Source organism: Desmodus rotundus, chromosome 1 (assembly GCF_022682495.2).
Source record: "Desmodus rotundus isolate HL8 chromosome 1, HLdesRot8A.1, whole genome shotgun sequence".
Classification (NCBI taxonomy): Eukaryota; Metazoa; Chordata; class Mammalia; order Chiroptera; family Phyllostomidae; genus Desmodus; species Desmodus rotundus.
The window spans coordinates 26,472,019-26,497,636 of NC_071387.1; the positions used below are offsets into that span (position 1 = coordinate 26,472,019).

At 41.9% G+C, this 25,618-nt stretch overlaps 1 protein-coding gene and 1 long non-coding RNA gene across 3 annotated transcripts in view; one reads left to right on the forward strand and one right to left on the reverse strand.

The window, feature by feature from the left end:
- PLPPR1 (phospholipid phosphatase related 1) overlaps positions 1–25,618 on the reverse strand; it is a 229,977-nt gene that overhangs the window by 24,621 nt on the left and 179,738 nt on the right. For both annotated transcript variants that reach the window (XM_024560050.3, XM_045195309.2), the window contains 2 exons: positions 17,328–17,516; positions 2,873–3,005 (listed from right to left, as the gene is read on the reverse strand). In XM_024560050.3, coding sequence (XP_024415818.1) covers positions 2,873–3,005; positions 17,328–17,516 — 322 coding nt within the window. The remainder of the gene's footprint in view (positions 1–2,872; positions 3,006–17,327; positions 17,517–25,618) is intronic.
- LOC123479724 (uncharacterized) lies at positions 18,699–24,650 on the forward strand. The gene is made up of 3 exons (XR_006655439.2): positions 18,699–19,204; positions 22,738–22,860; positions 24,006–24,650. It is a non-coding gene; the product is annotated as an uncharacterized lncRNA (long non-coding RNA).

Genomic DNA, 25,618 nt, shown 5'->3' on the forward strand with positions numbered 1-25,618 from the left:
ATTGAAAGGTTTTAAGCAGGAACATGACTTGGTCATATTTTTTCTCCAGAAAAATCTGCAAAGCAATCAATGAATGGCGTTTTTGCAGGGCTGGGGTAAATGGAGCCAAGTTGCAAGACAAGAAGTGAAGGGATCACTTAAAGGGGCAAGCAACTTTAACGGCCCAAACCTGTGGCTGTCGAATTTCAGCATGCGTGAGGATCACCTGGATGACTTGTCATAAAACAGACTATTAGGCCCCATCCCCGGTTTTTCTGACTCAGTAGTTATGGCATGAGGCTTAAGGATTTACATTTCAAGCAAGTTCCCAGATGGATGACTTCCAGGTTTTTTGTTTAAGCAACTGGGCAGACCCTGGGTGTCATAAAACAAAAGTGGGAAAGTATGTAGCAAGTGCTTCTTTATCCAGCAACCTCCCCAGACCCTCATTTCCCTTTCAATGCTGTTTCCCTTAATTCTCCAAGGTTTACCTGTTCCCACTGGCTGTCTCCCTCTTCTGGCATCCCTTCCCCATTACCAGCATCTCAGGCTGCTGAACTCTTCATTTGCGTGTCCCTAGCTTATGCTCCCAGGATCCAGGTGTCTGTTAGTTTACGACAGACCAAAATGGATCAATGTGTCATTGATTATTAAAATGGCAATTTGATGCTCCTCCACAGTGAGAAATTTCTACTTTAATAGTGGTCTTCCTGAAACCAGGTCTCAGCCCAATGCAGTGACTCAAGTGGGAATTTCGGGTGCTACCACAGGCAATCTGCAGGATTCATTCCCGGACGGTGGGGGCCTACTGACATCTCTTAGTGAATGAAGACTTGCCTTGCCAATGCAGAGAGGCAGGCCTAATACATATGACAGATGCCGATTAATTTCCATTGTTTGGACTCTGCTCCAGCTGAGGTGGGTCACAAATAGGTATGACTTATCTTTGCTAAGGAAAAATAACAGTGACTTTAAAAGATACATTCATTTAATTGTGACCTAATAAACCTCTGCTTTGAATAACTTGCTTTAAGTACATGTGCAGAAAGCAGATCAAACAGTGGGCAAAAAATCTTCCCCCTGAAACAAATTAAGTACATGTGTATGCATAGTCTGTCTGTCTGTCTGTCTGTCTGTCTGTCTGTCTGTCTCTCTCTCTCTCTCTCTCCCTCTCCCCTTGGGAAAAGCTACTGTATCCCATTTTGTATCAGACTCTGCATCTGTATAGTTAGGACTAGAACCTACTGTACAGGGTGGTAGGTAGAATAAATAATATAGTGTATATAAAGTGTCCAGTCTATTGTCCTGTATAATAAATATTCATTCCTCTTTTCTCCTGATAATTTGTTATTTAGCCACTGTCCTGGGAAGTGACCAGACTCTGAAAATCTTTGAAAGGTACCACCATTGTTTGGGTGAGTAAACCAGACAGCAGTGACATCATTCTGATCAGGGTGTGCCCAGATGAGCTGACCACAGGCTGCCACAGGTCACCCTGCAAATCACATCTGTAAATGCTGAAGATTACATTAATGTGAAGGGTTGCTGCTTTCAAATTAGATTTTCTTAGGCTTCCCACTCCACTATTTCCCTCATTTCCACTCCAAGCATAGTAGTTATTGCATACTTGATTTTGATGTGATCATTCACTCATGACTTAAAGGAATTCAGTCCTTTTTTACAATAGGTAAAAAAAAAAAAAGATTAAGGACAACCAATAGAATTAAGAGCATACGTATTTAGGCCTTCACTTTCTCGGTTGTCAGTTCTATATGTTCTAAATGGTATCATGGCTGGTTTTCCTACCAGCATGTTCACGTTTTTGGGAGTTTTATCCTGGCTTCCACGAAGATCTGATTAGAACATTGTAATGATTATTTATTGAGTATCTACTGTGTAAGAACTCTGCAAGATCTCGGAGAGCATTATGCTAAGTGAAATAAGCCAGGTGGTGAAAGACAAATACCATATGATCTCACCTATAAGTGGAACCTAATCAACAAAACAAACAAGCAAGCAAAATAAAACCAAAGACATCGAAATAAAGAATAAACTGACAGTAACCAGAGGAGAGGTGGGAAGGGATAACAGGGGGGAACATGGGTTGTCATGGAACATGTATAAAGGACACATGGACAAAGCCAAAGGAGGGTAGGATGGAGGGTGGGAGGTGGGGATGGTGGGATGGAGAGGAGTGGGGTGGGGGGAGGGGAAATGGAGACAACTATACTTGAACAACAATAAAAAAAAGAGAGAGAGAGAAGAAAGAACTCTGCAAGATCTGTATGCTACCTATATCCAGGCACACACTCATTCCCATGCTGTAATCGTCATCCATATCACCCCGGGAGTTTTTGTAAAAGTCCCAGAAGGAAGGGTGTAGAACATGCCTTAATTTCTCCTTGTCATGAACAATAATTAAACTATTTGCTTTCCAACTTTGGTTGGAAAACAGGTTATTTTCAAGAACCTGATGGATTAGATTTCCCATACTTCATTAAGTTCTCTGCATAACAAAATTACTTGTTGGAAAAGCTTTGTCAGGAAATTTGATTATTTCTAAATTCATTTTATGGGTGTCCCTTTTTGCTCCCTACCCTTGCCTGATTCACCGAAACAGTACATGGCAATCTCCAGTCAATATTAAATGATACGTCCAGAGAGAATCGCAGATAAATATTGTGTATGGGAAAAAAAAGTTGCAATCATTCATAAGACAATTTGATAAGCACTACTTCGAGGATCAAAACCTTGACTTGGCATTATGACCAGGCTCAATTTCTGCACTTGGAAAAATCCTCAAAGAACTCTTGCTCAAGTGGTTTCACCTTTAGTACGTTTAGCAGGTTTTACCCAGAAGTGGGGGCTCAGTTCAGCACGCTCTCGTACTCACCTATGAATCGCACGATCCTCCGGAGTAAGGGGTTCAGGTAACAGCATTCTCCGGTGAGAATTGTTTTCTCCTGGGCGATCAGAGATTCTCTAGTTGACTTTATGAAATACATGGATATCTCACCAATAAAAATCTGCAGGAGAAATGTTTGAGAAAGGTCAGGTTAGAGAGCTGTCTGATAAAAAAGACCAGTGGCTTCAAAAACAAAAACACAAAAAACTTCCAAGGCTCCACAATCCTTTTAAAAGATATCATATGGGAGAGATGGCAAATTAAAGAGCAGTTTGCATTGAACTCGTCAAAAGAATCAGAGAAAGCAAGGATTAATAACTCCAGATAGATTTCAGGCTATCGTACTAAACTCTAAGGTCACATAAAAATACCACTTGAAATAAAAAATTGTAATAGAATTCATGGTAAGGCTTACTCCTCCTGGGAGTGAATTTTTTTAAACTCAGTATGTGAGTTGCAATACTGAGAAACGACAGAGAAAGCTGGGCCCAACAAGGTGTGACATGCACACATCACAATGTTATTACTTCATTATATGGCAACGCTGCCTTTATTTACATAATAAATCCTTATTTCAACACGTTTGCCTGTGCTGCATTTCTCCTCCTCTGAACTGGTTGGCTGTCCCTTCTTTATGATTGGCACCTCTCTCTCGTTATCTTGAACTAATGCATGTGTAATTACCATTTAAATCATCATGCCTTCAAATAGGCTGTGAGCTCCCTGATGACAGAGACTACATCTTATATTTCTTCATTATGCTTACAGCTCACGGCACAGTGTGTTCCCATTTAAAATCAGGAACTATCACGAGGCCAGTCATCACCAGCTCTGGCACTGCCACAATTGAAGACTGAGAACTGTCAATGAAGAATAAAAAGTTAATAGTTATCATCGTCTATTGAAAACTGGGTGTCAGGCACTTTATCAGAGCATTTTTCCTGCTCACGAGACCCCCAGTATAGGCAGCGATACTATACTACTGCTCTTATTTGTATACTACTGCCCAGTATACTACTGCTCTTGCTTCACTAGTGAAGAAGGAAAGGTCGGCAAGGTCCAGCCACTGACCCTGCAGGGCACACAGCTGGCACACTCGGCACTCGGGTGGGCACCCAGGACATCTGGGTGTCAAAGTGCACACTTCCCACCACATCCTACGCCAGTTTTAGTTGCCTAATCCTGCATTTCAACATTTCCCCAGAAGAATGTGGGGTCATAGATGCTCTTCTTTGCCATGCATATGCTGTGGTTTCAGATAAACTCAATCAATGTTTAAGACTTCCCACACCTCACATTCCCCCCTGTCATTATGGACTATCCGTTTAGCTGAATAAAGATGACAATGTCATGAATGGCACATGGGTGATGGAAATTAAACTACAGAATTTTATAACTGGAATCATTTACAGATGTCTTTCCCTTCCTTTCATAAGTGAGGAAATTGAAGGCCTCAGGGACTTGGCCACACACAGCCAGGCTGCGTCTGATGCAGCTCTCGGAAATGGCCCCTACATCGACATTGTCATTCTGACTGTACAGGTGAGACACCTGAGGTAGAGAGGGGGTTGAATCATTTGTCCACAGTCATCAAAGTCACAAGCCCCAGCTCTGAACCCAAGAAAGCTTGGCTCTGGGGTTCTTCCTCTTAATCACTACACTTCTACTGACTTAGCAAAAATATCCATGGAATTTGTGTCTAATAAATGAGAACATAGAGAACAAAACACATTAAATGCAATGTGTTTTAAACACTGAAAAACTCATATGAGTCTTAAGTACAAGAAAGACCAGTGTAGCAGACAGAAATAAGGTAATAGGCAAGTCAAAATGAGGTGGGAAGTGGCTAGAAATAGACAGAATTCAGTGTCCGACAGGCAAATAATGGGCCAGCATGGATCACCTTGGAAGGGGCTGAAATATTTTGTGCCTAACATACCTTGGAATCAACAATGAGTTAATGAGCTCGGCCATGTAATAGTTGAATGGCTTCAAGAATTCAACCCTCCCCCTTTTGCCCCAAAGACCTATCTCTGCCAAAATAAGGTGCCAAGGGGCTTTGTCTGTCCCTACCATTCATGATGGAGCTGCCTTACTCTTCTTTATCTTAGGGAACAGACGCAGATAAATTCATGCATGCTCGGACACACAAAATAGTATTTCCTCGAGGGAACCTTCTCTATTCCACAGGCTAGCGTAGGCATTCTTGTTGTACATGAATCTCTTACCTTGTGTTTCTCCTTTCTAGTTCTTATCGCAAATAATTACCTATTATTGTTATTCTTTGCTATGGGATGTCATGCCTCTCTTAGTCTCTGTTGTAACCCAGGGGCCTAACCAGTGGAAAGCACATAGTAGTTAATCAATGTCGAATGAATAAAGCATGTCAGATTAATGAAGGTCTTTTGAAATACAGGTTTAATGAGGTGGATTATAAATAAAAGAAAAATGATTTTTATTATTTAGCCTTCTAAACTCACCGAAAATGTCAGTGTTCTTCCCAAAGCCTTTGCCAGGCCCCCTCAGGAAAAGGGGACCCTGATTTGCCATTGCTCCCCCAACACGTCATACAGATCTCTCTCCTGACATCTGTGCAATCAATTACAATTATTGTTTGTATGTCCCTCTTCATCTGACTATGATGTCCTCATGGGAGGGACTTTTGCCCCCCACCCCCCATGGTGCCTAGAATAGGATCAGTACATAGTAGTCTCAATCAATATTTGTTGAATGAATAAAAGATTGAATCTTTAGAGGATCTACTTATAGACAGAAGCCTCTGACCTTAATTTCTCTGAAGATGGACACTGAAGGAAATTCCCAACCTGGAGTAGATGGCATGCATTTATTGATGTACTGCTTAAGAAAAAATAAAAACCAAGGACTAAGTGACAGAAAGTGAGTGATCTCCTTTAAATTAATTCACTCGTATACTCATTTTGCATTCACTAGTTTTGGAGAGGGAATTGTTCCAGCTGTGGGGGTTGGGGGAACAACACAAACAAACTAATAAATATCTGATGTAATGTCATGAAATGATGAAAAAGTAAATCAAGGAAATGGGATGGAGAGTGACACACACAAGAAAAAATAAGAAAAGAAAGAAGCACTGCTTGCTGCAGCCATTTCAGAAGCTGAAAACATCCTTAATCTATAGGAAAGAGCTCCGCAAATTCTAGGGGCTCTACATTCACGGAAGCTTTCCTCTACTCACACAAGAGGGCAAAGAAGCAAGATGATGTGTCAGAAAGATCTATACACAGCCTATTCTTATTAAAAAATACATGTGCCCTGGCTGGTGCGGCTCATTGGGTTCAACGTCAGCCTGTGAACCAGAAGCTTAGCAGTGTGACTCCTGGTCACCGCACATGCCCGGGTTGCGGGCCATGTCCCCAGTTGGGGGCGTGCAAGAGGCAACGGGTAATCAATGTTTCTTTCCCTCTCTTTCTCTCTCCCTTCCCCTCTCGCTAAACAAACAAACAAACCACCAAACAAACAAAAAACACATACACACACAAAAATGGAAACAAAATAACTTCAAGGCATAGCAGACCAAACAGAACTCTGGCAAATAAATCCATTAGTAAAACATCCCAGGACTCGCATGTCAAAGGTGATTGGCAGTACAAAAAATGTTGTTATTGGACAACAATATTCAAATCACAAATGAGGTATGAAGCATAACAAAATCTCAGAGCAAGGATATACATATACACTAATCTACGTATCTAGTTAATGCGTAGAATATATTAAGTGATAATGAATGTTTACAAAAAGAAGGAAGGAAGGAAGTCATCTTATAATGTATACCTTTGTAGGAAGAGATGCCTGGTTTTTAGTTAAGACTGATGGACATAAAGGTTGTTGCTGAAACAGTTTAGCTCTCAGACCTCAGTGAGTGGGCTTCGTGGATGTTCATTTTCCTGCATTTTGCTGACCATACAGAGGGTGCTATTTTTCCATCCACTGGGTCCTAGAGTCTCATATAGGGCCTCATTCTGCTTGTAGAAAGGGAGAAAGAGGCTTCTGCTCGATAAGGGGAAGGGGTCTCCTTTCTTGCCAGGTCTCCAGTCCGCGTTAGATGCCATTTTGCACATCGCGTCAGATTTGTGACTCTGGTTTTGGCAATGCCTGGCTTCCCCCATCTGTATCTTTGCCACACACACTCGGCCTCTATCTTCCACTCTGTTCAGAGAGCAGCTGGGCCATGTGGAACTTGCCATGTGTTGGGCCCTGGCTGCCCTACCTATTATGGCCTTTCTGATTGTTAGCTAACAAACATCATATCACTCGCAGCAAATGAGAATACCCTCGGGTGAGAAATCATCAAGGCCAAACTCGATCTGGCAATGAATGGACTGCAAATGAATTCCATTAGTGCATTTCTCATGCCCCAGCTATGCTGGCTACAATCCCAAGTGGCAAAAGGCATTTAGATAACAGTAAATATACTTTAAGTAATAAGGATAACCAGCCTATCTTAATAAAGTTGTCTTTAAAATATGGAAACCCAAATGGCAAATAAATAAATAACCCTGAAATGTAATATATTAGTTTGGTGTGCTGTCTTTTAGAGTTCACTTCTCCACAGTGTTTTACAGGAGATCTGGTAAGTGATAAATAAGTGATATAAATGCAAAATATTTGGGGAACGGTTTTTAGACTTCAAAATATAAACAGTCTGCAGAAGAAAATAGGTACTATAAGATATAATTTCACATTTTTAAGGGGGACTCACTGATGTTGCATGTAGTTGGCATTAAAAAGACACCTAAAACTCCAGGAATATATGTTCTAGGTTCACACATACGCTAACTGTAGCTCTGGTAATGGGCAACATCGAAGTCAGTGCTGTTTCTCGAATGTGGGCTGTGAAGTTGAAATCCCAGCTTTCTTCCTTCTTGATGGGTGACTTTGGGCAAGTAATTGAATCTTTTTGAGCCTCATTTTTTCCCTTTTTTCATGATTTTGAACATGAGGATAATAACTGTTAATATTTTAGAAAATTGTTGAGATTACTAAAAAAAATGTATGTCCAAGCATCTATAGGTGCTCAAAGAATGTTTGTTGCCTTCTCTTCCTGGTCATCTAGGCAAGTACGTCTGTTGGAATTGGTTTTAAAAAAATTCCATTATTCCTAGTCCTGGAGTAAGGATACATGTGTGACTCTAGCTCTGCACTGGCCCAACCAGGCATTTGATCTTGAACCAGTTGCTTGACCTTGAACTAGTCACTTGACCTCTTGGCCTCAGTCTCTCATCTGTCAATCTGCCAGTTTCTTTTTTTTTTTTTAGACTTTATTTATTTATTTATTTTTAGACAGAGGGGTAGGGAGGGAAAAAAAGAGGGAGAGAAACATCAATGTAGTGTTGCTTCTTGCACGCCCCATACTGGGGACCTGGCCTGCAATCCAGGCATGTGCCCAGGCTGGGAATTGAACAGGCAACCCTTTGGTTCACAGGCTGGTGCTCAATCCACTGAGCCACACCAGCCAGGGCTCAATCTGTCAGTTTGTGTATTGGACTAGAAGACCTCTAAGATACTTTTTCAGCTCCAACATCTTTGCCTTTACAATAGGAGCTGACAAGAGAGGCACATTAAGGGAAACTGAAATCACATCATGGGGCTTCAATCTCAGTGCCATCAGTTAAACCACCAGGCCTAGAGTGGTTTCTCGCAATCCCTCTCTTCCTTTAGAGCCAAGTGGACACAGCCTACTCCGGAGTCATCACATCTCCTGATACCTCTGTCACTCAGGTTCCTAAAGGACAGCACAGGTCTGGCAGCCCCCTCTGTAGGTTCTGCTTGGAGGAAGAGGAGAGAGTTTGCTCTTTGCACATGTCCCAATATTAGGGTCTAAGTGGCTTCAGAGTTTTCAGTCCCGGGGATTTTTACATGCTTCCAATAGTCTCCCTGAGGGGCTTCAATTGGCATGAGCATTTCCAAGGAAGGCAGACATGGTTTGTGCTGTAGATTTTGTTTAAAAATGATGCAGGAGATTTTAAACATATAGACTATGCTGCCAGGCATGCCTGCCGACGTCTTCACACTCTGCCTTAACCTTTCCTAATGAGTGTCATTGAACAACCAGGTCTGCAGAGAGGGTTGGTCCTCTCACTTGCTGAGCTTTGGTAGATTCAAGAGCTCTTGACTGCTGCTTATTGCACCTAAGTGTAAATAAAAAATTTAGCTTTAGACATGTCTTATGCCTTTCAAAGCTCAAGGCCTTCAACAGAATCAAGGTCATCGGGAGGATGGATGGCATTTTGAAAACGTTCAGCAGCTGTGATAATAAGTGTTTTGCTGATTGCAGCCTTCCTGCTGGTCTTAATGGTGGGGCTGCATCTATCCATTCAGAAGGATCTTAAATTCACACTTGTTATAGAATGCAGCACCAAGGTGATAGGCTATATTCTCAGAGCAGAGTGGATTCTCATGCCTTTTTTTTCTGGACAGTGGATACAAGAGAAATGGGGATTTAAAATGAGTTATGACACATGGAACAGACTGACAGAGGGCAGAGGAGATGGGGTAACCGGATGAAAGGAGATGAAGGGGCGAGCCAAAGAACATACATGCCTGATCCACGGGCACACATGGCAGGGTGGGAAAGGCCAGGGGGGAAAATGGGGACATCTGTAATAGTGTCAACAGTAAAAATAAAAACATATACAAGGCACAGGAATGTCAGTCTACATCTCGGAGCTGACGACAACCTGATAAATAAAGGCTCATTAGGATGCACTACTGGAAAACATTGTCTCGGCATATCCTATGGATTAAGTGAAATTACAAGAGTTTTTGTTAGATCTCAAAAAAAAACAAGTTAGCTAAAATACTGCTCTCAGTAAAAAAAAGTGAAAGGCATTGTAATCACCAAGGAAATTGGTCATCATGTCTTGTTAGGCAAATGATGATCTTGTGAAGAAATGAATTATCAAAGATTATTAACACAGTCACCTAGTCACCAAGCATTAGAAGGGGCATCTCAAAAGTGGTGAGCAAATCTCCCCATGGAATGACGTCAGGGGAGAAACAATCTGTGAAGGAATGTGGAGCCCTCATATGCAGTGTGGACCCAAAACAGGGAAACTGACTTTTTTCTTTAAGTTTTTAAAAAGTCCATGTAAATTTTTCCCAGAAAAAAAATTGTACGTTAGCAACAAAGAAAATGTGCTCACAGGGGAAAAAAAAAAAAAACGCGAACAAAAATTACTAAGAAGTCCTGTGATCATGTATCACGGGAAAAAGGACGTGAATTACCAAGTTTTGAAAGAGGTTTCAGCAGACAAGCTTGCTCAGAACCTGGCAGAGGCAGACTGTGAGGCAGTGCGAGGCCCTACAATGTCCCCTTGCTTCAGCAGCTGTGTCCCCCTGCAGCCAGCACACAGGCTGGCATTTACTGAGAGCCCTGTGATCCACAGGTGCTTCAGGCTTTTATATCCAGTGGAAGGGCTTACCGCCCAGAAATCCCCTAAGTAAAAATTCACAACTTCCTCCAAATTGTGCCTTCCTATCAAATTGGGTTTGTCTCTTCCTTTCCTGGGAAATTCTAGATGAGTCTGGTGTATGCAATCGTGCCCATGTGCATGCAAACTGGCAGCTGTTTCAGGCCTCCTGGGCCCAGGGTGTCAAACGTTCTGCTGCTTCAATACTAAATACTCCGCTGTTAGTTTGTTGTGAGGCCAAGGAAAGGGTTTAATAGCTATTTTCTCATGCCCTGTGGTGCTGGAGCTGAGATAAAATAAGGGTAAATCAGATTCTCTGCCCAGTAAATCCTCTTATCTAAACAGGTTCTCTGCCTTCTGAGTGTCTGAGTTTATTGAGGAGGCCTGAGGCCTGAGAGAGTAGTCAGCTGGGGTTTTCCAGGTTGGTTAGAATGCATGTGGTAGATTTCTTGGAAGCATGGGCCACCACTTTTAGCTAAATGGTTCTGGACACAATAAGTGCCCAAGCTCTAACCTTTCCTAAAGATCCGGGACAGTAGTGGCCCGTCCCTGTGCCGTATATCCCTGTGTGGTCTTGCCTCAACGTGGTGCTGATCTTTTCTGACAGCAAAGCACACAAGGAGAAATAGGAAATGACAGTTTTTTTACATCAAGCACACATCGTCTTATCCTTCGTGCCTTTCATGTGCATCCTGCAAACTGATTGGGGTTGTTGATGCCCATCCACAGGGACGCGCAACACACTGCAGGGTGCGAGGTTTTTCTATGGCTAACATGCTTGAGAATGCGAAGAACACCAAGGACTAGTCTAGGTTGCGGTTTTTGAAAACTGCCATTGGTTCATGCCACACAAGTTACTCCAGAGGAGTCTTACCATCTTCCAACTTCGGGGAGAAAAGGAAATGGGTTTAAGGAGGAATAAAAAATAAAAACAAAGAATGAAACCGAAAAGCTGCAGTCCTATGAAAACACTTGACCAGGTACAGAGGTGGAAAATTGAACTCCAGAAAAAAAGTAGAGACCTGGGAATTGGGACTCTGACATTTGGAGCCTACCAATCAGAATGTTCTCTGTCTAGCTCTCATGAAATATTAGCTCTAGAAAGATTGTGGAGATCATTGATCCCAATCCCTCCTTTTATTTACAGATGAGAAATTGAACCCGCAGAAGGACCATGACTTAGAGGTCACATGGTTACTGGAGGCAAAGCCACGCTCAGGATCCCTGCCTCACGGGACCTACTCAGGGATGAGTAGGGGTGCCTACTCAGGTCAGGTGAGGCAGGGATCCCAAGCAACCTTAGTAGGATGACTCCACAAGGTGAAGAGAGTGAAGGATGCGTGATCAGAAGCAGGGCCTGTGTTGAGTTAGACTCTCAGGATTTGTGTCCCCCACGCCCAGTAAAGGCTGCTTTTGGATGAGCCATCTCTCCCCAGGATGCGACGGAAGAAATGAACACAGCTCCTTGCTCCCGGGCAATGTCCCTGAGCATCAGGAGAGTTGTTTTTTCTGTTCTGATGCTGCTCATTTATTTTCAGATCTTGGGGGAAGATCAAGCACCATCAGCAGGATTCAAAGGCTACACAGGTCTTTGCCATCAATGCATCAGCTATAACCAGCCCTGGTTCCTATTAATGCCCCTCATTCAGGAAGAAAAATACAAGTGGACCCAGTATCTGCCCAGTCCTGTATAGAACTAGTTGGGACCTCTGGCAAATCATTTGCCCTAGTTAGGTGACAATGTTCTCAACTCAAAAACGAAGGGAATTGGACATATACTTTCTCTATGATCTTTGGGATGTCTATTTTCTATTCCACTGGCATGTTGAAAGGACAAATTAAGCAGGACTGCAGAATATAAGTAAGTTAGAAGAGATTATACTTATCACCATCATCTAGGGACTATTCCTCAGCACACACCTTGGAGGCCTGTCAGTGTTCTTGGTCACATTTTCTCCAGGAGAAGGGAAGGAACAGGTCTGAATGAGGGTTCCACACCTGAGAGCTGGGGTAGAACTGTAGGTTCTTAGTACCCAGCTCACTGTCCGTTGACCCTATCGCCTTGGCTTCCCATTGGAGCATTTGACCTCCATGCCAATTTGTGCCATTTGGTGAAAGGAATTGATGAAAGAGATATAATCCAAATCTGAAACCTGGAGAAGTTTCTGCTGAAACGTTTAGTATAAAAGATCTATAATTTTTGCCCAGAGAGAAGAGAAAATTTTTCATCCTGGTCTGTTTTACTATGTTTGTTTTTGGCCATGTGTGTCTTTGCTTTTGAGAATTGCCATCTTCTCTTTTTAAAAAAATATTTTATTGTTATTCTATTACAGTTGTCCCAATTTTTCCTCTTTTCCCTCCTCCACCCAGCCCACCCCCCATTCCCACAATTATTCCCCACACTGTTGTCCATGTCCACGGGCCATTCATACATGTTCCTTGACTAGCCCCTTCCCCTTCTTTCCACCCTCACCCCCTTTCCCCCTCCCCGCTGGTCACTGTCAGTCTGTTCTTTGTTTCTATGCCTCTGGTTCTATTTTCTCATTAGTTTATTTTGTTCATTAGGTTCAGAGTCCTGAAACACCAGTTCGAAAGAACTTATGTACACCTGTGTTCACAGCAGTGCCGTTTATAAATAGAATTGCCATTTTCAAGTCTTATTAAAGATGGGTCATTTTACAATTATCACCAGAAGCGCTGGAGTATACATTTTGTTTTAAATACGTATCTTTTGATTTGAAAATAATATGCATTCGTGTAGAATTGGGAAGAAATACATAAAGTATTAAAGAGAAGGAAAACAATTAACTGTACTATTAGCACTCAGATAATCGCTATAAATTTTAGTTTCTTACCAGTCTTTTTACATATGATTATGTATTGGGATTATGCTGACAACACGCACAAGGTATCTTCTTAGGGCCTATCAAATATTTAGACCCACAGACAACCACTTCCTCCTACATTTGGCATCGGTTCCCTTGAAAGGAACCGTATCTCACCAACAGGGAGGCATCGCGTGCTCCTCTTCAGTACATGTCCTTGCCATGGCCCAGCAGAGCATTACAGCTCAGGTGTAAGGAGACCTCAGACATATAAGAGGATGCAGGAGCCCCCTGGGTTAAAAGCCTCATGCCCTATAGAAGTCAATGTATGCAACTCCATAGGCATAGCTTCCCAGGTCCCAAAACATACATGTCAAGTTTCCAGAGTCACTGCACTCGGAAGTCAGAGCATGGTACCTCCCTGGGTAATTACAGTTCTCTGAGTCCAGATACAATTCTCCAATCAGGGGTTAATTTTGTCTAGTAATATAGATACATATCATCTGTTTTTCTGGGGAAACAGAGCCAGAAAATTAAGAGAATTTTGGATTCTCTTGTAGAAGGAAGAAAGGTTTCCCTTGCAATACTATATGCAATTTTTTAGCCTTTTAATAATCTTAACAACCAATCACAAGCATGTTTCATTGCTATTAAAGGTGTTTCAAAAACACGACGGCCCCATAATGTATGTACACAACCCACTAATATTGTGTATTTAGATAGTTCTTTTTTAATTAAACTATTGCTGAGATGAAAATCCTGATAAACAAATCTTTGTATTTATGTAATACCATATGATCTCACTTATAAGAGGAATCTAGTGAACAAAATTAACTAATCAACAAAATAGAACCAGAAGTATAGAATCACGAATAGGCTGACAGCAGTAAGAGGGAAGGAGGGAGCAGGGGGACTGTTTGAAAGAAGGTGAAGGGATTAGTCAAGGAACATATATGAAGGACCCATGGACATGGACAACGGGGTAGGATGGAGTATGGAAGTGGGGGCGGGCTGAGTGGAGAGAGTCAAAGGGGAAATAATTGGAACAACTGAAAACATTTAAAAAAAAAACTTTGATTATTTCCTTAACACAAGATCAGAAAATGAAATTAGTGATTGGGTCTGAAGTTTAAAAAACTCTTAATACATCTTGGAGAAGCTGCTCTTTGGAAGAAGACGCCAGTCTACCCTTTGACTAGAACTGCATCAAAGTATCTGCGCTTTCAACATGGGCTATGTTTCTTTACAACATTTGTCAATTTTACATGGGAAAATGCTGTGTTTTTAAAAGTCCTGTTTTTGATAACTGAGGAGTTTAGAAATGTTTATATGTACATAATTTATTGTTTTGCTAATTGTCAATTCTTGTCCTTTCCCAGTTTTACATTGGGAAGTTCATCTTTTTAAGCATTAAGGATATTTACATTTGAGTCTCACATGCTGAAAACTTTATTGCAGGTTTCATTTACTTTTGAGGGAGGATAGAAACGCTTACTTTGAGGTAGACAGGTCTTTCCATCCTTTTGTATATGCCTGAATCAGCAACCCTAAGTGAGGTTGTGACTAGTGAGGGTGCTTTGCGGGTGTGCATGCAGACTTTCTAAGTGGTAGAAATCCATACTTTTCTTCAGTTTTCCCAGCATCTTTATGATGGAATTACATTGGTCTCATGGCTGGGACCAGGTGTGGCCGCCACTCACAAGAGCTCCAAGAGTACCCGTGCTCTGCCAGAAGATGAGGGTGCCCGTGAGCAGAGGACACTCCCCAGACCTCCAAGCAGCACTTGACCTTTGGCACTTAAGAGTATTCTATTTTTAGTCTCTGAAACATTTTATATAGTTATGGATTGTCTATTCTTTGAAAGTTTGAAGGAATTTACACTATAGTTATGTGTCCCCCATAGTATTTTGTGAGATAAATTTTAGACATGTTTAAACATCTATTCTATTGTTATTCATCTATTCAGCTTTTCTACATGTTTTTAAGGCATTGTTAGTAAATTATCTTTTCATAGAATATTATCAATTTTATTGAGATGTAAACATTTATTGACACAGAATTTTATATACAATTTAGATAATTGTGTATAAATAATTTAAATAAAAATACAGGGTAGACTTTTAGAGGATCATGTATTTTTGCTTATACATATTTTTTTCTTAACTTTTGTCTTTCTTATACTAGATTACCCAGGTGGTTGTGCATTTTACTTTTCAAAGAATTAACTCCTGATTTTACTGATCAATTCTGTTATTTTTTTGATTCACTATTTTTATTCATAATTTTTACTAATCTACTTCTTTCCTTTCATTAGTTTTTTTTAAATGGAAAAAATCTCTACAATTATAATAAATAACTATAGGAAAACCTAGGTTATGCTGTTCCCTGGTCTGGGAAGGAGAGAGGAAAATGTTTTAGTAGGTCAATGGATCACTCAGAGATTCATGTCTCAATATGTAAGGAAGTGACATGCTTTCGAGACAGGAAGAAACAGGATCTGATTTCAGACTGAGCCCATTGTCTCCAGGTAGAGCCACCATTAAGCCATTTCAGAACCCAGTGTGGCCTCCTGATTTTATCTGGGGAGTGGAGTGTGTTGCCTTTTGAGGTACGGGGAAGGGAGTGATTTATGCTTTCTCTTACTCCCAGGCTGGTGAGAAAGGATAAGCAAGGCAGAAGTAAGAGGGATACAGAGATCAGCCTTCCCTTGGGAGAGGGCACACATCCCATGGCTCTGAAGAGCAGGTGTCACTAGGGTTCTCAGTGAAATCTCATTCTCTTCAGGTAGAGGACCCTGGAGAGAACAAAAAACAATTTCCAGCCAGGTTCTTTTCTTCCCTACTTCCAACCACTTAGTACATGCCGGACACTGAGCTAAGTCATGTGTATGAATCTTTTATTTTATTCAAGGCTATTTTATTCAAGGCTGGAGGCCACTCTATGAAAGAGTCACATTATCTCCATTTTCATGGAGGGGGTGGGGGCAAACTTGCCTAAAGTCGCACAACCAGGGCGTGAATCTAGGTATGTCAGACCGCAAAGCCTGCGTTATTAACCACTCAGATACTTCACGTTTTACCAGCGCCGACCTTACTCCCCACAGCACAGGCTTATCATCTGGGGGGAGCTGGTTGAGCCTAGGAGCAAGGATCAAAATGAACTTAAAGCATTACCATTCATTATGATTCCACATTACCTTTCAAAATTCTATTCTATTTCTCATCTTAAGTAAGCAAAAAATTTGCATAGAAAATAATACTTGAGCTGAATGTCTAAGCAATCAGTAAAATCCTCAGCATTCCAGTAAGTATTTTATTATTGCCCCAAAAAGGAGGGAGAGGGAGAGGGCAAGTTGGGGGGCAGAAGGGAGAGCTGGGAGGCATCTATTAGAGGAGAAGAGGGAAATGATCACTGAGATTACATCCCAGACAATCTGACCTTACAGCATGTTTAGACACTGAAATGTATATTTTAAAACCCTCACAAAGTCATTTTAAAAATTAAAATGTCTGAGTGTTGAATCACTTTACCAGCTAATCCAGATATGTGAGATTTATGCTTTGAAAGAGTCTCCCTAAAGGACTGTCTGGCCTTTTTGGTTTTTGGCCTCACAAGAGAAAAAAAAAGAAATAAATGAAGGTAAAGCTACAACTTAATTGAATGTGATGTAATGTGAACAGAGCCAGAGCCGTCAAGAATGAATTACAGGGAACTTCAGGTCAAGCGATTTCTCTCATCTCTGGCCTCTCTGGAAGTGCAATTAAAACAGCAGGAGATACGGGCCTGGGGGAGTCCACTCCCCTCTGATCTGAGCCTTTATATCAACACTGGTTTTTGCATTTAAGACTTCTTCTTAATACACATGACCCACTGCATATTTTTCCAGAGCACAGTAGCTCTTCTTAACATATTAGCCAGGATTTATGGCATTCACACATGCTTTAAATATGTATATATTTAAATTCAGATACCAAAGAGCAAGTCACTTATAAAAGACAACACCTGTTTTAATGAGCTTTTATGAAGAGCTCCAGTCACTTCGTTTTGGCTGAAACAAGGACACCCCTGATAAGGCCGCTGCTGAATGCCCCGAAAGAGGGGCAAGAGGAGCAAAGGCAGAATGTTGTTTAGTATCTGACAACAAAGAAGGAAGTCTATTTCTGTACTTACAATAGCAGTTGGGGTGGCAGCCAGCACACAATAGAGCACCAGAGGGGTGATGAAGCTTTCTTCCTCTGTCCCCGGGTAAGGCTTCATTAAGTCTCCATCCTGACAGAAGAATCCTTGGATATGCACCTGAAAAGTGTCAGTGCATTCGAAGTAGTAGGCAAGCAGCACTGTCCCAGCCATGATGACAAGCTGAAAATACAGCATGGCCACACAGAGACATTAGCAGGGCTTCGCCCCTCAGAGCACAGTCCCTCCATCACCCCGGGCGGCCGCGGCTCTCCTGGTATTGGTGTTGGCGAGTGTGTGCGTGCCTGGCTCAGCACGCTCTGGGCTCGGGGAGTGAGTGCTCGCTTGTCTGCCTTGTCACATCTGTTATCTAAACCTTCCAGCAACCAGTGCACAGCTCCCCGCCGAGAGGCACATCACAGCAAGGCTTGCAGGGAGTCCCAGCCTGTGCTGCCGCCCTCTCAGGGGATGCGTGGGAACCAAAGCAGTATTTCCATCCAGGCCAGAGGTGAAAAGTCAAAGGCAAGGGGTAGATGTGAGAGCTGTTCATGAGAAATTTCATAAACTCTGAGAGACAGACTTACCTTATTATCAATATAAAATACTAGAGACAGGGAGATGATGAATGAATGAACGAGTAAATAAATAAATGAAGGAATGCACAGGAAAGCGTAAGCCTGGAGTTTAGCTTTATGTCAAAGGAAATTTTCACCCTAAAAACACACCCTAAATTACTGGCAGAGATGAAAACAATACAGATACCCTACATCACTTATACCATTTATCCTTTTCCAAAACCTTTTGCCTTTATTCTAAAATGTTTTCCACCAGTACATCAAGTACTCTGCTGATGATCACACCTTACTATAAGGTTAAACATAAAAAAGGGGCTCACTTACTCTTTAATTTTGACTCAGAAATGTCCCAGATACTCACCAAGGTTTAGATGTTGCCTTTAATAGGTAGGAGTTGAGGATATATGGAAATGCCAACATTATTTTTCTCATTCGTCATTTCTCAAACCAAAAGGCCAAGATAAGATGATGATAAAGGTAGATAGAGAAGGTCTTTGAGGTTATGAAATTACAGAAAATTAAGCTGGAAGAGATCTCGGAGATCTTCCAGTCTAACAACCTTGTTTCACAGAGGAGAAAACTGAGGCCCAGCAAGGACAGCTGACCACTGATGATTCATCAGCACGGGAGCTGACCATGTGCAGAGACTGAGCATCAGCGAGGCAGGGAAACTCACCTGGAGACAGAATATGTTTAAATGTTGATTTGCTTTAAAGTTTCAATGTCATCCTTATGGGGAAAAAAGTCAGAACTTGGGGAGATGTCTTGGTACATTGTTTATGGCTTAAAATTGTTTTTACAAGGGGGGCCCCCCAAAACAGGAATTATCTTCTGGAGGGCAGGCCCCAGTAGTACAGGCTTCCCCTGCTAGGTGAGCATTCTAGGAACCCAACTGTATCACTGTGCCAGCTGGCATTGTTGTCAGAAGCTATATTCTGTTTAGGGAATTTTTTTTAAGCCTCTTTCAACGCATTTGCGCATTTCATGAGGGGTGATTTGCAAGCACACCTGCCCACACCGCACTGAGTGTCCAGCAGTTTTTGACCAAAACCAGTATGACCCCTGCCCCACCCTCCCTAGTCACCCAATCTCTTCCCTGAGTGACTTTTTTCTGTTTCCCCAGGTGAAAACAGTCCTTAAAAGGAAATGTTTTGCTGATGTGGAAGAGGTGAAACAAAAAATGGCAGAAGCACTAAAAGGCATCAACATCAATGAGTTCAAAAGCCGTTTTGAGGAGTGGAAAAGTATTTTGATAAGTGTATTGCATCAAATGGAGGATGACTAAAGTTTAAACATGTAAGGATAAATACACAATTTTTTACAAATAAATTCCATTTTTCGAGGGTCCTCCCTCATATTTGGAAGTACATAAGGGACAGTAGGGGAAAACCATAATCTTTTCAGGGTTTGGGAAGTCTAAAGTTCTTATTCTAGCCCTGGAATGACTAACCCAAGGTCATAACTAGCTAGTGTTAAAGCCAGACTAGGAACACACATTTTCTGATCCCCAGGGGAAAAACACCTACGTCGTGGCATTAGAATTGCACCCTACTCAAAGGGGTGGAGAGTTACAGGGAGGCAAAGCAGGTTAACCCTAATGCAGGGAGGCACTATCTGGCATTTTCATCCATTTTCCTATTCACTTATCTAACCACAATATTGAAGTAGAGACTCAAACTCTGCCATCCTCTACCCAACTCTCTGGAACCAGGAGCAGTCTCTATTTTTGACATTATCTCCACAATTCTTTGTCACCATAGCCAAAAGCATCATTTTCTTTAAGAGTTATTTGGATTAAAAATCCTCCCCCATTCACCCCCTTTCCCTATTTCACTGCCTTTCCATCCTGGCCCAGGAGGCTTGGGTCTCTCCAGTTGTAGTGTGTCTCAAGTACCAACTCCTGGCCACCCTGCTATAAAGGTCTTTGGGCCACCTTTGTCACCAGCTCTCTTTGTCTCCAGGTAGGCAGCAAACCATTCTTTCCTGCCACTATCCCTCATACCCAACTCCTTTCTGGCTCCACAAGGATTATATTTTTCTATTATCTGGCATCTCTCCCCCCCACCTGAGTGACCTTCTGTCACATTTGTAGCCATCCCGTCATGTCTGGCTATTCCCATGTGTACCTGTGTGCCTGAGGTTTACTGGCACCACGTGTACATCACCAAGGCTCAGCCATCCCTGCTGTTTCAAGCATTTGGTTTATTGCTTTTCTTTTTGGCAGCAGAGACTTGGATAAATATGTTTCCAACAAGAATGAGAGACAGTTGCTCCAAAGCTGCCCCTGCCAATGGGTACCCTTGCCAGACACCAGTTTATAACGTCAAGGGCATGAAGTTTCTATTTCTTTTGTGCTTGACTGGTCAACTGAGTTGACCTGATGGGAAGAAATCTAGCCAGCTGACCTGAATGTTTTGGAGCTGAGATAACACTAGGATTCCAAGAGTTTTGGGGCTCTGCCTCTGGAGCTGTCTGCCTTCCGCACAGGGCTGATCTAGAATTTCTGTGTCTCTCATCCATGTGGCTGGAAACACCTTTGTTCCTCTCTTGGCATCATCAGCCCTTGGGAGATATATGCTTGGAGAAAAGCAGAATCTATGAGGGCTTTATAGAAAAACAAAAAATAGCATCTAGGTTCCTCTATTGAGAAAGAGTTATTACTGTATATTTCTGTGCCTCTGTGTTACCATTTTTATTTGAAGGGAAAGGTGAAAATGAAGTAAATAAAAGCAAAAACATACATATACATGTACATTTATATATACAAGTTCTGTCCAGAAAAAGCCCAGCCATTGTTAATATAATAAGAAAAGTTTGTGTGAGATCTATGTGACCTGGCAGCCAAGGAAATTGGACTGGAAAGCACATGTGTATACAATGATGACTTCACTGTACTGGTCAGTGGGGGTGGTATATGCTGTTAAGTGAGTATGTGGACTGTGTGGCCATTGCATTCAAAATGACTGAGCAAGTAGAACAATGTATCTGCATCACATTTTGCAAATTAAGCTTGAACATTCCTCAGCGGAAACTAGTCAGATGATTCAGAAGGCCACAGCCATGGGCACCTGGTGACTGGTGGCTTCATCACAACACACACAACACATTCGATCATGCATCACGTCTCATGCAGAGTTTTCAGGTGAAACATCATAATACCCAGGTGACTCAGCCCTGTTACAGCTCATATTTGGTGCCCTGTGACTTCTGGCTTTTCCCAAAACTAAAATCACCTTCAAAAGAGAAGAGATATCAGATAGTTGATGAGATTCAAAAGTACGATAGGGCAGTTGATAGTGATTGGGAGAACTGTGTGAGGTCCCAAAGGTGCCTACTTTGAAGTGGACTGAGATATCATTGTCCTATGTACAATGTTTCTTGCATCTTCTTCAATAAATGTCTGTATTTTTCATATTATGTGACTGGATACTTTCTGGACAGACCTCTTACATATGGTGTATATATATGTAAAAGGACTCAATAGAAGAGAGAATAGAAACTTTTAGAACATAGAACTGTCTTAAAACATCAAATATATGAAAATCAATATTGATGACAACAGAGGAGCCAAGGTCATATCCCTAAGTTTGAAACTGTGAATAGCTGCTTGACCGACTTAATCCTGAAAGCAGCATCCAAAGAGAACTGCATGAATGAGTGAATGAATCAATTAATTGCAGGGCATGAAGTAAAGAACAGGGAAGCTTGGAGACTCAGGGTGGTAGAGATAGGTGGGAACTTGGGCAGCCTATGGGACAGATGGCCTGTTGGCATGAGTCACTCTGCCTTTGCTTCTCATGAGCAGCCAGAAACCCCACCCTGTCATTTCCAAGCACTCCTCAAACTCCCTGGAGAGTCCCCAGTAATTTCAGAGATTCAGCGATGCAAAAACAGAGCAACTCAGATCTTGATTTCTTCTCTGTGGAACATTCTCATGAACGCTTATTAAAAAGAAGCTTACGGACCTGGCTTATTACGCTAAGTGAAATAAGGCAGTCAGAGAAAGATAAAATACCATACGATCTCACTTATATGTGGAATCTAATGAACAAAATAAACTGATGAACAAAATAGAACCAGAGGTGCGGATGCAGGGAACAGATGACAGCTGTCAGTGGGGAGGGCGTTGGAGGGACTGGGTGAAAGAAGATGAAGGGATCAGCCAAGGAACACATATGCACACCACACAGACAACAGCGCGGTGGTGGCCTGAGGGAATGGGGTGTGGAGACTGAGTGGAGGGGGGCAAAGGGGGAGCAGAGGGGGACAACTGTAATAGTGTTAACAATAATATAAAAAAATAAAACTTATGTATTTACTGCAGGAAGAGAAGCATGTTGACTCTGCTTCAGGAGCAGAGATGTCTGCCTCTCGGCACTGATGACACCCCACTATTAGCTGTCAGCATCTTCCCTTCTTCCTCCCTGTCTCGGCCGGGATGCACCCCGGTCAGGTTTATACCACTGGTGCCAGCTGGCACATGTGCCATCTCAGTTGCCTTCTCCAGCCCCAGTTAGGGATGCATGGAGGGAGGCTGTAATGTTGGTGTCACAGAAGCAGATGGTGAGGCTGTGCTGGACCCAAGTGCTGGGGGAAGGGTGGAGATGTCAGTGGGAAAGGCGCGGTTATGGCTGGGGTGGGGGGCAGTTAATGAGGTGTAAGGAGCTCATGTACCAGGGATTTCCCTCAGCTGTCTTTTTCTAAGAATGACAATCGATATATATGAAAATGTATTAATTCCTGATCATTCCACAAGGATTCAGCAGGCAGAAACCAGCAATATTTGAAATCTAGCTTCTCAGGGTTAAGAGCACTGTGTTTCTCCTCAGATCTGCCTTGGGTGGCCATCTGAACTTGGAAAAGCCGTGACAGCCAATGGACAGAGATATAGAGACAAAAAATAATAAAGTGGACATGCAAAGTCAAGAGACCAGAAGGCCTGGGGAGAAAGGGTAATTTTGGTTCTGGTGGCTTTTCAGTTTCTCATTTTAGTTTATGCTGAGGCCAGTCTGTGCTTCTTAGGTTTCAGAGGATTCCCTATAATCCTTATTTAAAATGTTCCTTTTTGTCTTCACATAATGCAATTGATTTTCTGTTCTATGAATCTAAAGAGCCATAGCCCAAACAACCCATGCCATTCTCCAGGATACAACCCTTTAGGGCTCTGGAAGAGAAGCTGTGCACTAAATCCACACCTACTCTTAGGTTCAACTGCCCCAGCGTCTGGCTTCTTTGTAGGAATGAACATCGCTGGGCAAGCCACAAGGGTAACAAGTAGGCTAGTTGAATGCCAGTCATTAGAGTCATTAGACACTGACGCCAGAGGCATCACTTCCCTTTTGCAGAGGAAAGAGAGAAGGATGTAGGCGTGAGATCAGAGCCTTTGCTATGTATCCACTCCAGTCAAACCCACCAAAGAAAATCTTTGGAAATATGATTGCCTACACATCCAGAATAGTTAGCCCTATTCAAAGAAATGAAGTCTTGTGTCATTTCTGACAGGTGAGACGTATATGGTAGACTTATTAAGCGAATAAGTAGTTCTGAGGGGGTGGGAGTGGGATTTGGAGAGGAAAATCTCATTAATCTGTAAGGCTGGCGCCTTCTCAATTTTTAAAGAGCCAGTTGAAGAAACGACACTTCTACTGTAATTTCAAAAGGAAATGTAATTTTCTTGCCATCTTTAAAATTTCCTTCATTAATAATCAAAAGAGGTTTCCAGCAAAAGAGATATGGATTTAATCAGCACACAGAGCCTCTGGGCGAGCGATCCCTGGTGTCACAAGCGAATGCACAAGCCTTGTTGTGGAATCATCGTCACTGCGGTCTTTGCTTTCTAACTGAGCACTGAACTAGCTTTGGGGAGTCTGGTTTGTCTTTCTGCCTGCAGAATGGCTTTCTAAGTGGTCCTAACAAATCATTTTGGGCCTGGTGCCTACTCTGAAGACAAAAGAGAACTTTGTTGTTCCTCCCTTTGGCCTGACCATGTTATAATAATATCCACTTTAAAATCCTATATGTATGATGTTGCAAGTAAAGTTACTTAAAGTTACTTAAGAACTCCAACATTCTAATCCACTTAATCTCGGAAAAATAGGACAGAAGAGGATGTCAGCCCAAGAAAAGAAATTTGCCTCTCATTACGGACCCTCTAGAACGGGATTAAGTTCAGTGGAGGTCCATGGTATACTCGATCCTGCACTTTCCTTATTCGGGGGTGGGGCACGTCATGTGGAATACTTGGACATAGAACACTGCTCCCGAAGTCTTCCTTGAGCACCTGTGCAGCGCGGTGAAATGTCTCACTTCTGTACTTCGACAGCTCCCTGGGAAAACCTAACACGATCCCAGGGCTTCCGGTTTTGAACAGCCAGCCCTGATTTTTCTGTGTCTCCCTCCCCTACGCTGTGAGGCCCTAAGGAAAAGGAATATTCAAATTGTAACTCTAGTTTAGCACAGGTGTGTAATAGGTATTTAAGAGATATCAGCTGAATGAATGGATGAGCTTCTATAGTTTATTATACTCAGAGCAATTCTAGCATCTGTTCAAGAAACATATAACCTGAAACTGTTTAAGACATCTTATTAGTATATTGGTCAAAACAAAAATTTTGAATGTAAATCAGTGTGTTCTGAATAGCAGTCTCTGGTATGCAAGATCTTAATAGGAGCTTTGGAAAGAAATAGAGAGGGAGATTTGTGGTGAAAATAAAAAAGCTGTAATTATTTTGTTTTAAAAAATAAGGGATGTTTTCATTGACCTGCTATGTTATGGTTTTAAAAGGATAGTAAGTATATATAATCAGTTTATAGTAAATATTAAAATCACAATGTTATTTCTTAAATAAAAATTATTGAGACTTCCTATGTGTTATTTATAACATGGATCCTTTTCTGACCATAGCCCTTTACACTACAGATCTATTTGGGGAAAAAAGGCACAATAAATGATTTCATGACTCTAAATTAGAATTAAAACGTAGAACTAACACTGAGTATTCCACCTGCCATATATAACAAATGTTAAAGATTCAAATTGAAAAAGAAACTAAGGAAACAAGGTAGAGCTTCCTGTTTCCTATAAAATAATTTTCAACGTAAGTACTTAAGATACAATTTTAATTTCCCTACCAGAAAGGACTATGATTCTTTTTTTCTTCCAAATGCATTGCTAAGTTTCTTGGGAATTAGGCAAATGAAAAGAAAAGCACAAACATCCTTCCAAATCAACCAGTTTGTTCTTCTTTCTAATTAAAACAGGTAAATCTCAGTATTGCCAAAGTTTTAGATGTTCTCATTTTCCTTTTAAAATTCCCAGGTAGGGATTGACTGTATTTCCCTTAAAATTACTGGGTTAGTTGCCTCTATAATAGTGCTTCTCTCCCAAACACATTAGAAGATGCTGCATAAATGCACACAGACCCAATCCTCACTCAGACTCCAGGAGACTGTCAGGTCACAGGTGCTCAGGCAGGCACCTGCTTCATCCTGGCTGCGTCTAAGCAAAGCCAATTATCCTGGTGAAAGCATTGTGTGAGCGCCCCGGTTCATTAGCTTGTCAGGTGTTTCCCTCCGTGGGAGCAACATTTTGCACCAATGGAAATGTTCTACATCTGTACTGTCGGTATGGCAGCCGCTACCCATGGGTGGCTATCCAGCCTTTGAAATGTGTCTACTGAAGCCATGATACCAAAGAGTAGACTTTTAAGT